General features: G+C 36.4%; 1 protein-coding gene across 21 annotated transcripts in view; it reads left to right on the top strand.

Annotated features, from left to right (window-relative positions):
• The window catches only part of CCDC171 (coiled-coil domain containing 171), a 206,358-nt gene that overhangs the window by 35,618 nt on the left and 157,465 nt on the right, over positions 1–13,275 (top strand). For all 21 annotated transcript variants that reach the window (XR_005255448.1, XR_005255450.1, XR_005255449.1 and 18 more), the window contains one exon: positions 5,723–5,861. Coding sequence is in view for 17 of the 21 variants with exons in the window: in XM_038125193.1 (XP_037981121.1) it covers positions 5,723–5,861 (139 nt within the window). In the remaining 4 variants the exon portion in view is untranslated. The remainder of the gene's footprint in view (positions 1–5,722; positions 5,862–13,275) is intronic.

The following is a 13,275-nucleotide window of genomic DNA, read 5'->3' as shown; positions in this document are numbered from 1 at the left end:
TTTTGTCTCAAAGAAAAAACTTTTATGATCAAATTTTGTGAAAAACATTATGATAGTAATCTAAAATTATTATTCAGGAAGCAGTCTTGACAGCTGTGAAACTGAGTGAGTATATTTCAAGATGCTCTACAATTCTAAAATAACATCAGTTAATTAGACTGTAATCTCATCCTGCCTGGTTGTTTTTGCTGTGAGCATGGGTTCTCTGTCAGTAAATACATGACACTAAACTGATACTAAGTTCTTTGCCTTTCTGTGAAATGGAGAAGGCCTGGACCATTGATTTGACATTTTATTCCATTTTTATTGTTTTGTTTCAGAAAAGCTCCTTTGTTTGCAAACCAGCCTTTTTTTGAGAAATGGTTGTTTGTCAATAGTTTTGCATACATAGGCTACTTTGTACCATCTGAGCTTTTCTTGTATGTAACTTTTTATTCTTACAGAGCATATGGACTATAGTTCTTTTTTTTTAATCTTGTTTTGGTTTTCTTAGTTTTGAATTTGGTGTAGTGGGTTTTTTATTTTTGCTCTGGTAGGTTCCCATGAATGGTCCAGAAGATATGGAAAAATTAATGTTACAAAAGTTTTCTTGAAGTAGTGCTCAAACACTTCCAGTGTTTGTTCTTGAACCAATTCTTCACTTGTTCCAAGACCTAATATTCCAAAGTTTGTCTTTATTTTGACATTAGACCAGAAGAATTAATCATCCTTGGTGAAATGTGGAATTTTTTAGTTTGGTTTTTTGAATAATGCTTGTTAAGCTGTTGTGGTTTTCAGTCTAGAAAAAAACTATCGTGTCTTGTCAACATGGCTGCCATAACATAGCTTCCTGTAATCAGTCAGGGAGCTGTTAGTATAGTTGTGTACTGGGAACCAGTAGATGTTAATAAAATATTAGCTAATTAGCAGCATTTGTAATGTAACTTAAACATCTGTTTAGGTATTTTCCAAATAATTAGAATTTTACAAGCTTTACTACAAGATATGTTTTTAAATTTTTGGATTAGTAAATTTGGTTAAAAACATGAACTTCTGTAAGTACTAGCTTTCCAGTTAAGTCTCTGAGAATCACTTAAAGATATTTTTCTGAATTAGATTATTTGGACCAACATAACAATAATGGTTAGGCATTGAATTGTATTGTGCATTCAATAATATTTTGTTCCTTGAGAATCTTTTATCTATATATATGAAGATATTTCTTTGAGCATTGAAGGGGTTTGTGCATAGGATATTTTTGATCCACAGAATTTATGTCTTTGAAAAAGGTTATTGTCAAAAAAGAAAAACCAGAGTTTTTTTAGAAAGTGTACTTCTTTTTTGGAATTACTGCAGGAAATACCTATAAGTATATTTTTTGTACTTAAGACTGTGAAATACAGTTTTTGCAGATATGGTGCCATTTGCCTTAAGAATTTCAATAGTAGCACTTACAGAGAAGTAAATACTTGAATTACTAAAATGCAAAATGAACCTTAAAAAGCCTTCCCTGTTTGCTCTGAACTGAAATATTATGTTCAGTGTTTCTTTTTCAGGAAGGAAATTTGCCCTATCCTAGGGGGTGTTTTTGGATAAAAAAGAATTTATGCCTGAGGCATCTGTTTTGTGTGTTAATTGAATATGAGAATAAATGTTGTCTAATATCCAAACAGTACTTTTCACTGCTTGCAATCACGTGTTGATTCAGGCAATTACTTCTAGCAGCTTCTGCCAGCTGAGTTTTTTGAAAGAAAATTGTGTTCTGTGATTTCAGAGAATGCAAACCTTTCCTTGAAAATTAAGACAGTTAAAACACAGGTAAAACAGTGGTGGTTTTGTTAAGAGATGTTAAAGAAACCAAACAGCCTATCCTCACAATTTTGTTAGTCCAGACACCAAAATTTCCAGACCTCTATTAAGATAAGTAGTGAAGGTCAAGCTTTTTCTGAGGTGGACATCAATCTACTCAATTCCCTTGAGGTAATTACATGGGGTAGGCAGGTACTGCCTCATCTGTTTCCTGTCCCCTTTTTATTCTTTGAAGCATACAAGTGTGTCAGTTACATTGGTGAAAATCAGTGATTGCTTTCACCGGACACCTTCTGAGAGAATACAACAGTCTTTGATCTACTTACCTTTCAAGGGTCTGGTCTTCGGACTTCAGACAATGGCAGGAGCTTGGCTTTTTTTTTTAAGACATAGTTTGACATCCAAACATATTTTCTCTTTTTCTGGAGGACTTGCATGAGTTTGTCTTTAAGCCTTTTAAGTGCTAGAACACTTGTATGTGTCTTTAGCTGAACTTGATGTAGGTAAATAATGCAAAAGTTGTAAGCCATATAATGCTGTAAGAATTTGTTTTCTCAGAAAAAAACCATAGTTATAATAACTGAAACCAAGCAAACGGCCTTTTCTGGGTGGCATAATTTTTTATTTTCTTAGAAAAAATATAGTTGTAATAACCAAAACCAAGCTAACAGGCTTTTCTGGGTTGCATAATTTATTAATTAGCTCTGAACCCAGTAGCACTATGTAAATTGGAAGCAATGTGGGATTTGGGTCTCTGTGTGAATTTACTTTTCTTGAAGAGTGAGAACATGACATAGAATAATTTGGAACTGCTTTTGCTGTGTTTCCGAAAGCTGTGAGAGTAGAAGCTACTTTGGGGGACTGAAACAGGCAGGTTTTGAAGAATAAAAGTAAATATCTGCAACTACAGCAAAAAATCAGCCAGGCTGATGCAGAAGCTCATAGATATTTGGTGGAGTGCTGAAGTAGTCTTTCAACTAAAAAGATACATTACTCTTTAACAAATAAATTAAAGTCAGAAAGTGACAATATTTATTCAAAAGCTTCAAAAATGCAAGAACTTTGAGCCCTTTGCACTGCTTTCAGTTCTAGGGAGACAGGAGTGCTAGGAGAAAAAGAGATGGTGTTTCTACTGGATGTTTCTACTGCTGAGAGCTACATCAAAGTTCGGGTTGAAAGGAATTGCAGGAAATCTATAATCCAACCTGCTGCTCAAATGAATATAAGCTATGAGATCAGGCTCTTCAGGATTTAATCCAGTTAGGTCTTGAAAACCTGGAGAATGGAGATGACACAATCTCTCTGGGAACCTGTTCCATGCAGTTGCAAAATATTTCTCCTTGTCTGAACCTCTTTGGATTCAGTACTTGTCTTGTAGACAAACACTGCTGTGAAGTGCTTGTCTGTGTTTCCTTGCTAACCTCCTTTTAGATACTGGGAGGCCTGTTGTACACCATGGAGTGTACAACCTCCAGCTTGAACATACCAAGTTTCCTCAGTTCTTGTGTGTATTTCTGCTGCTGACTATGGTGCTGACCATTCCCTTAGCCCACCCCAACTTTTTTCCTATGTTGTTAGGGGTGCTTGTAGTTAAAAGCAATCATTATCCTAGATGTGTTGTAATGACTGCCAAATGCAAGGTAATTAATCACTTCCCTTGATCTGGCTATGCTGCTATTAATACAGCCCAGGATGCTGTTAGCTATCTCTGCTCCTCTGCTGTGCTGCTGATTAGTGGCTGTGTGTCATGGTTACCAGGTTCTTGTTAGCATAGCTTCTATCCAGCCAGTTATGAGCTGTATTACTTTAGGGTGGTCTTCTTTCCTAAATTCTGGTCTTTGCACGTGTCATTGTTGTATGTCAGAAGGTTCATTCTGGCCTGTTCTTTCTCCGTGACTAGAGAATGGCAGCTCTTCTGTGGAGTGTATCAATTGTATTGTGTCATGATCTACCCACACCCGGTTCACTATTCACTCCTGGTATTGTGGGACTCCACTCTTGGCTTACTCCCGCTGATGGTTGAAGCTGTTAAACAGGTCATAGACAGACCTCTACAGTATTACAGCCATTCCAGCTGCTACCATCTGGGCTTTACTATCAAACCACTTTTATCAATGTTATAATTCACATATGTAGACTTAAATTGTAACAGCTATAAAAATACTGTGTGAAAAAGTGCTAAAATAGTTGCTAAAATCATATTATAGGTGCTAAATATTTCATCTACTTGCCCTCCTTTTGTCTACAGCCCTGATCATTTTATTGTGGAATATAATAGGGTTGGTCAGGTGTGATTAAGTTCCCTGAATGTTCCCAATCACCTTTGTCTCTTTCATGAGCCCAGAAAATTGTTCTAGAAGGAATTGCTTTGTAACCTTCCAGGGCTGAAGTGAAGCTCAGTGGTTTATAGTTCCTTGGCTTCTTCTTTTTACTTTTGCCAAATATAAGTGTGACATTTGCCAGGGACCTCCCCCAGTTTTTGTGATCTTTCATGATGATAATGAGTAATGTCACTATGTGATTAGCCGGCTTTCTCAGAACCTTTGAATGTAGGTGAGCTGACCTCTTCAATTCTATGGGTTGAGTTCTCACAGGTTATCTCAGACACAATCCTCACCTATTGCTAGCAATTGTTCTCCATTTAGTGTCCTTTTACTGACAATAGAGGCTTGGGAGTAGACCTTGTCAGGGAGGATGGAGGACAAAAAGGCAGGGAGTATGCTGACTTCCTCTCTCTGCTGTTGGTGAAATAGCTGCTTTGTGTAGAAGTCTGTTCACATTTTCTTTCCTACCATAACAGTGGTAAAATCCCTTCTCATCTTTGTCATGTTTTGTCTTTTCTGAGGCACCTCCTTTCCATCCCTATATACTTAGTTAATCCTTTAAAATTTTTCCTTGGCTTCCTGTCCCTGGCTCTGTCTCCCATTTGTTATTGTTTGGCCTTGTAGTTTTCTCATGACACACCTTTCTATCCATGCCAGACTTTCTATATATTTGTTTTCTTGAATATCAGGAGGACTGATGTAGTTCAAGAACTGGTTGAAATTTTGAATTGTCTGCTATTGAAATCATGCAATTCTGAGTAGAATTGTTGTGGTTTAAGAATGGTATTACCCAATTCAGTGTTCCTACAGAAGCACTCCAAACCATGTGCTGCTCGATCATTCCTCCCTCTTCTTCCTCCTTCTGTGACATGCTGGAGAGGAGAATTGGACTCACAAAAAGTAAAGATCATGGGCTGAGATAAGGGCACTTTACTGGATGTAGCAATGAAATAAGACAATGAGCTGTAACAGCAACAATACTAATGACAGAGTGTACAAGCAAAAAAAGTGATTGATCCACCTGTGATTGCACACTGTGGAAACCCCCAACCATACCCAGTTCCTCTGCCACACTACCCACAATGGAGCCCTTCCCCTGTCCCCAGAAAATGACATGAGGTGGTGTAGAATGACCTCCAGGTCCTAGCCATGCTCACTCTTGGCTACTGCAAAAATTAACCCTGTTCTGGCCAGAAGCAGGGTAAGAATATAGTCAGGTACAGAGAAACCTGAGAAGCAAGCTTTGTACTTGAAATCGGTGCTGATGATGCAAGATGTGATGTCTTTCTGAAGACAACTAATGTGTTAATTAAAATACAATGACTTCTGTTTATTACATATAATCTGGAGTCCATATTCAAATGATCAAATTAATTTATGACTGGAAGTCTAACACAAGCCTTGGTAATGGAAAAGAACATAACCATAACTGAAAAGTTTTTCTTAGAAGGAATATATAAGGTTCTTCCCTTAAAAAAACTAAGGCAAGCAGCTTCATAAGTCATATGATGTGCCAAAATGATGTGATGCCCAGATTGTCTTTTAAAAATATGTAGAATACTTGACATAAGTATTTTTTATTAAAATATTCTAATGTTGAAACTTTCCAGATTAGAAAAAGAGTGTTTATCCTCAAACAATCAAATGAAAGAAATGATTGAGGAAAAGAAGAAGGTAATTATGGACCTGTCTGCGAGACTAGAGAATGCTGAAAAAAGCTGCAGTGAATTACAGAGCGAACTTGCAATGGTAAGACAAAAAGCCTATAGCACTTGTTGAGGTTTTTTTAAACATACTCTGAACAGAATCTGCATTTGCTGTGCTGAGCTGTGGAATAAATCTGACTTTGCGTTACTCTGATATTTTGTTTATATTACTTTGTTTTGTGAAACAAGAGTAAATATTGATAAGATACTGGAGAAACTAATTCCAAAATGCATTTTAAGTGATACACCAAGTATTTAATTGAGGAATTGTTTGCAGAAAAAAGTTATTTCAAAAGTATGGCTATTAGTCAAGAGTAACCAACCTTTGCATTCCTGATGAAGAAGGCAATTTGTAAATACATATTATGATTTTTTTTGTGAAGAATGTTCTGTCTTTCTGTCCAAGCTTTTTTTCCTCAGCCTTGATTAGTTACCATTGCAGACTTGCTTATTTCTATTTCACACGATGTTTTTAATGCAAGCATTTGACTGCAAAAACTATTTGAAAATGTCTTCTTTGAAGGTGACAAACTTTTTAATTGATTGGGTTTTTTTTTCTTTTTTGTTTGGTGTGCATTTGTCCTATTGGATGTCTTTTACAGGATTATTTTCTGAAATATTTTTCCTTTTATATGACCAGTTGGTGCCTTCCCACTGTCTCTATGTATCCCAACTTTGAATATCAATTTTGCCATCCTCTTTAATAGCAGGAGGGTCAAAACAAAAAGCTTAGGGTATCTTCATTAATGACATAGATGAAGGGATGGGAGTACACCCTCAGCACATTTGCTGATGACACCCAGCTGAGTGGTGTGGTTGACACACCTGAAGGACAGGATGCCATCCAGAAAGACCTGCACAAGCTGGAGAAGTGGGCCCATGAAAATCTCATGTTATTTACCAAGACCAAGTGCAAGGTGCTGCATCTGGGTCAGAGCAACCTCCGGTGTCAACACAGGCTGGGGGATGAACAGATCAGAGCAAGCCTGCCCAGAAGGGCTTGGGGGTGCAGGTGGGTGAGAGGCTGCATGTGACCCTGCTGAAAGAAAGAAAGCCAAATACGTCCTGGACTGCATCCAAAGCAGTGTGGTCAGCAGGGCAGGGGACGGATTCTGCCCCTCTGCTCTGCTCTGATGAGACCCCACCTGCAGTGCTGCATCCGGCTCTGGGGTCCTCAGCACAGGACGGAGATGGACCTGTTAGGGAGAGTCCAGCGGGGGCCACCAAGTTATCACAGGGATGGAGCAGCTCTGCTATGAGGCAGCCAGGACAAGAGAAGGCTTTGAGGTGGCCCAATTGTGACCTTCCACTACCTGAATAGAGACTTTCCAGAATGGCATGTAGTAAGAGGACAAGGGGAATGGCTCCAAACTGAAAAAAGGTTTTCATCAGATATTAGGAGAAAATTTTTCATTGTGAGAGTTGTGAGGCACTTAAACGTAACAGAAAAGTTATGAAACATAACAAAGATGCTCAGGGAAGTTGTGAATGCCCTATTCTTGGAAGAGTTCAAGGCTGAGTTGGAGGGGGCTTTGAGCAACCTGGTCTAGCATTAGAACCAGATGAACTTTAAGGTTCCTTCCAAACCAAGCTATTCTATGATTCTATGATCTGAAAACCTTCATTGTATAGTAGCGTTTACAGTATTTCTATACTTAGCCTTTTTTTTTTTTTATATTGTAAATTTCTTTTCCTGCTGGCTCTTGGATCTACGAGTGTAGGTGATTACCATGATCTCTTTCCTGCTACTAGTAGGCATTGTGCTATTCACTATATAGGAGCAGAGATCTGCATCAGAGTGTTTTCAGAATTGTTGGTGTCTACTCTTCAGGTGATGGAGTTATTCCATACATTGTCTTAGTGTTATCCACTTCCCAGGTAGATTGGTAATTAATAAATTGAAGAAAAATAAAACTAAAAAAACGTTTTTTGTTTAGGAGGACACAGCTTATTCAATGCAAGCATTAAAGCATTAAAAGACATTTGCTGCCTTAGTCAATCTGAAAAAAAAAATTATCAGACACAAAAAGAATATAAAGAAAAATTTCATAGTAAAATGTATCTTATACCTGACAAGAGTTCAGGACAAAATTCTATTAATCCTTCAGGTTTTTTGGTAATGACAACGGTATTAAATGGTGTACTCAAAATAAACATTGTATAACTGAAAGTAAAAGCAGATAGATTGCCCCACTTGAAAGAACGATCTTATTCATGTAGCAGGTTGTTTTAATTGCTTTACTGGAATGATTTCAAGCCACAAGACTGTCTTGAACAGGTACTCATTTTCTGATGAGTTGTATTAGTGGTCCCCTCTGGGATTAGATTTTTATCACCTTGGATGGCTTTGTATTTTTCCTGAAGAGTTTCGTATTTGATTGGGAAGCAGGGGTGCCTGTGTGTGGTCTTGTTTACTCAGTATAGACAGCTTCTTTGTTATTTTTCTTCCCAAAATCAAAAAACAGAAGGCTATACCAGAAACTAAGTATAACTAACATTCAGTATACTGTTATTAGGCTTCCCTTTACTATACTTCCCTGTTATACTTTATATATATATATATATATATATATATATATATATATATATATATATATATATATATATATATATATATATATATATATATATATATACTTCCCTTTACTATACTTCCCTGTTATACTTTACTGTTATATAGGCTTCCCTATACTAAAATTGTATGAAATTGCCAGTGCATTCTCATCCCTTTATTTACATGTCCTGCTTTCTTGATCTGTAAATTGCTTTTTTATATTTTGTCCTATTTTGTCCTGAATACATCTTTTCCACTTCAGTCTGGTAATCTTAAGTTGATTTCTCACGGTACTGTTAACATAAAAGTAATGTGTTCGTTTGTAAAATATTTGTAAGATACACAAAGTACATTATTTTGAAACTTTATATGAAAAAGTGTTTTTTTTTCCTTAATGGATCAATTGAATGTACAGTAAAGTAGTTATTCTGCTTATAATTTTAAATACCAGCATGTTGCAGAAGTTTGCCGGAAATTTGCATGAGTCAAATGTGATAGGATCTGTTACTATCAAATGAAATTGCTTATGAATGCTCAGCATGAGAAAGCTCTCAATATTTACGTAATGTTTACTTGAGGAAATTGGTCTCAAGCTTATCATTATCTAGCTAGGGTTTCTAGAAATTTTTAGTTTCAAGAACGGGAATTTAGAATGGCCATTGTGATTTAGCACTTCATTTAAATTGAAACAGCCCCAGCTGTATTCCTGCCCCATGGAAAGAATAAGAGGGATCCTTAGGAGTTTTAAGTTACTCAGGATATTTACATTTCTAGTACCTAGTAGTGGATGATTTTAACGTGGGACAAACAGGAGATGTTAAACCTTATTTTATGAGAAATGCAAATTGAAATTTGGGAAACTTGCCAGTTCATCACAATACATATTAGGAAAGCGAAATAATTAAAATACTCTATCTTAGTATAAATTCCTTTAATTTGGATGGTGTATTTATTTCCACCCCTTTTAACAGATTCTGTCAGAACTAGCATAATTAGTATATAAATCGTGTAATAGATTGCACACAGCTTGTCTTTTTTCCCATGGCATGTAAATCTTTCTCTTACAGCCACACCTGAAGTCATGCTCTGTTTGCAACTCAGCTGTCCATAAACGCCTTGTAGGTTATCATACACTGAATGTCAGTACAGAAATATTTGAGAATCTAGTTCCAGGATGCGCACATTAAGTATTGTTCTTTAGCAGAGGTTGCCTAGGTATTGACTTAACAGACCATGAAGCACGCTGAGGATTATGATTCTGTTCTACAACTCTGTGGCGTAGAAACTGGTACACAGTGGCAGACATGTAAATGTCATCTAGGCAATTTAATATGGACAGTTTCTTTCAGTTAAAAAAAATCCCAGTCCGGATACACACTCTTCATTAATTTTGTGCATTAATTGTTAAGGGTTGTTTTACGTTGATTGTTTTTTTTCTTGCCTTAACACAGGGGGAGAGTTTTTCTTCCCAGCTGTTGCTTCTATTATTGTCCTAATGTAAGAAGACTAGTTAGTCTGAAGCATATGCTTAAATGATCTTCTGTAAACAAACCAATTTTTTAATTTATTTGGGAGGTGCAGAGGTCACTCAAAGTGTAATGTCCTGGTGTTGGAAGATAGGCATCTAAAATTTAAAGTTGCAGTTCTCAAAAATTTTTCTCTGACTTGGACAAAAAAGTAAATTCCAAAACCCAAGGAGATACTTCATAGCATTCTCTCCCAACAAAAGTTGTTACAAATCTCTTTTTATGGGAGGGACAAGAAGGATTTCAATAAAACTTGAGCATTTTGATTAATTTGTAAGACTGAGATACTGAATTTCTTGAGAGATTGTATTTAACTTACATGTGACCAGACTCTTCTAGAGTCTATTTTTGAATATGCCAGCTGATATAAGAAAATAAAAGAAGTATTCAATGGTTTGATAACTTGAGCAAAAATAAATAGAAGCCTAAGGAGAGAGTTTGTCAGTGATGGTTTGGTTTGGTTTTGTTTTTTATAGTACAATTTATGCCTGTTTGCTGAAAAAATTGTGCCACTTTTCTGCTTTACAGAGCATCACTTGAGTAAAGCCTGTGTTTTGTGAACTGTGGAGCAGTCTTTTGTATTTCTGTAAATGCTTTGATTTGCTGCCCCCAAGGTCAGCCTGGTAAACATTCTGACACTTTTGTAAAGAATTTACATAAGCACTTTTCAAGGCTTACCTGAACATGCTGCTCCTTGGTGGCTATGTGGATAGTTCTGGATTTGGCTCTTACTCTGCCATCACCAGTTGGTATTTGTACTACAGACTGAGTGGGTTAATTATTCCATGTGCAAGAGAGCCTCCCCAGGAACCCCTTGTGACTGTAGACAAAGTAGAGAAAATTCCTCAGGAATCAAGGCAGTTCATTGTACAGCTGGACCCCAACTGCCTGCTTACTACTGCAGTAATTTTGTTAAGGCAAGGCCTCAAAGTCCTGCCCACATGTTTATTTTTTAAAAGTTATTGAACTTGAGATACAGATGCACATTTGCAGCATCAGATTGTGTGGGCTGTCCTTGAACTGTGTATAGAGTTCATATTTATTTTAGTCAACCATGGATTTTGCAAAATGCTGCAAAAACAATGGGACATCATTTCTGTATGGGAACAGGAACAAAAATCAAATATTGGTAGTTAAGGAAAATATGTCTACAACCAAGGTAGTAGGAACTTGTCCAGATAAATAAAAATACCTTTCTGGAAGATTAACACAAGTCTGACAGTGAATGGAAGAATTTTATAAGCAGTCAGTTTTTGGAATAGTTCAAGTTATCCTTACAGATGAGGATAGAAAGTATTTGGAAAAATTTCTCTTCATTGCAGTTTACAATATTTTTAATGAAAAATGCTTAGCTTCTCCTTAACGTCTTTAAAAGTTCAATTGTGTTTTGAAATTGGTGATTAAATTAATATGTTGTCAAGCACATTTTCTACTAAAATGTTTTTGTCCTCAAGAGGTGTTTTATGATAATAGGAGCCTTTTTTAAGAATATGAAGTTTGTTTCATGGAAGCGTTTTATATGGTAAAATTCAGCATATGTTCTTGGTTCAGGAAGTATGATTTTTTTTTTCCCATGTTTAGGTTTTTAGCTTTCTGTTTGGAAGATATTGTGAAGAAGGGAATTATCTTTGGGGACTATGGGAAATCTAGTGAATGTTGAGAATTTTATGTTCTCAAATGTTCATGGACATTTCATTTATCTCAGGAACCTGGAATTCCCAAGGGCAGGTTCTTTGAGTGAAGACTGAGGTGGAAAAGGGCAATGAGAAGGCCTTTTCTCTCTCCTAGTCACCAGATCACTGCCTCATTAGCAATGGCCCCACATTTTTCTTAGTCCTTCTTTTGCAGGTGATGTACTTCAGAAATCGTTTACTGTTGCTCTTCACATCCCATGTCAGATTGAACTTTGGGTGGATTTTGGCATTCCTAAACATATCCCTCTAGGCTTTAACAATGAATCTATATTTTCCCAAGTTTAGTATGTCTGAACAATCTTCTTTATGTTTCCTATTAATACTTGAATTTAGTCAGGAGTCCCCTGCATATCCATACAGACCTCACCTTGGATTTTCAAGGTTGTTTTCAAGGATCACTGTCTAGGTCAAGAATGGTCCATTTTGGTGTACAGGAAGTCAACAAAGTCAGCAGAAGACTTATAAATTTTAATTGAGTTTACAAATATTCTTCCACCTGTTTACTAATGTGGTCTGTGAAGCAAACTGTCCTTATGTAAAGGCTTTAGCAGTTTTCTTGTCAACTGATTTTCCTTTTGAAATAACCTAGGAAACAATTACACTTGTACTCCTCCAGTAGTTCTACAGGAATAGTAAAACATGTTGATGGATGGAGTTGTTAAGAAGGATTGTAGTCACATCTCCTGGAACAGCTGAATCTGTCAGCTGCAATTGATTGTGTTTGACTCTATACTTGTGCACTCTTTTTTCCTTTTCAAAGTAAAGCATTATGCATACTCCCTGTGTTTGTTCAGACTGAAGAAAACAAAGGAGATAATAGCTACTGCTGTAAACTATCAAGTGGGTGCTTGTGAAGAAGATGGAGGTACACTCTCCTTAGATCTGTAGAAGTAGAAGAGAAAACAGCCAAGTTATAATTACCTGTAAGGGGAAAACAAAAAACTCCATAATTCAGATTGTGAGATATTGGAACAGGTTGCCTGGAGGGTTTGTTGAAATGTCATCTTTGAGGATACTCAAAACTTGACTGAACAAGGTTCAGAGCTGCCTAACCTGACTTAGACTATACTATGCTGTGAGTGGGGAGTGGGACCAGATGACCTCCATGGTCCTGTGAGCTTAAATTCAAGATTTCATCACTGTATACATTCTTATTAGATACCTGTCAGTGAGACATAAGAAAACGGATCAATAATAGATCCTTTTGGACTGTGCCTGGATTTTTAGTAGTGTAATTTACAGCATTTTTCCTTAAATTTCTGATAATGGGGACAGGGATTGAAAATAGAAGTTAGAAAGGAAAGATACTAAATATTTTGCAGTTCAAGTGTAGAGAGACTGGCTAGTCTAAGTAATTTCCTTTTGTTCTTTATTGCTGTTGAAAAAGGGACTAAAATTGACTTCAGAAATATAGATGCAGTTAGCAAATAAAGCATAGAGCAGTGGTGAAGGCTGAATAGACTGGAACACACTGACTAAATTATGGTAAATTAACTAAACAAAATGGAAAAATTTGATGAGAAGATTGAAAAAAATTCTCACATTTTACTTTTCCATAGAAAAATGTTTTTCTGGGAAGATTTAGTCTCACCTTCTCTATGCTGGAGTATTTTATGTAAAATGAGTATTTCTTTTATTGTGATGCTTTCATATTATTATATTTCCTTATTTTTAATTTGTGAG

This window comes from Motacilla alba, chromosome Z, assembly GCF_015832195.1.
Source record: "Motacilla alba alba isolate MOTALB_02 chromosome Z, Motacilla_alba_V1.0_pri, whole genome shotgun sequence".
Lineage (NCBI taxonomy): Eukaryota > Metazoa > Chordata > Aves > Passeriformes > Motacillidae > Motacilla > Motacilla alba.
The sequence above is the reverse complement of the archived record's forward strand: the minus strand, read 5'-3'. Positions and strand labels throughout refer to the sequence as shown.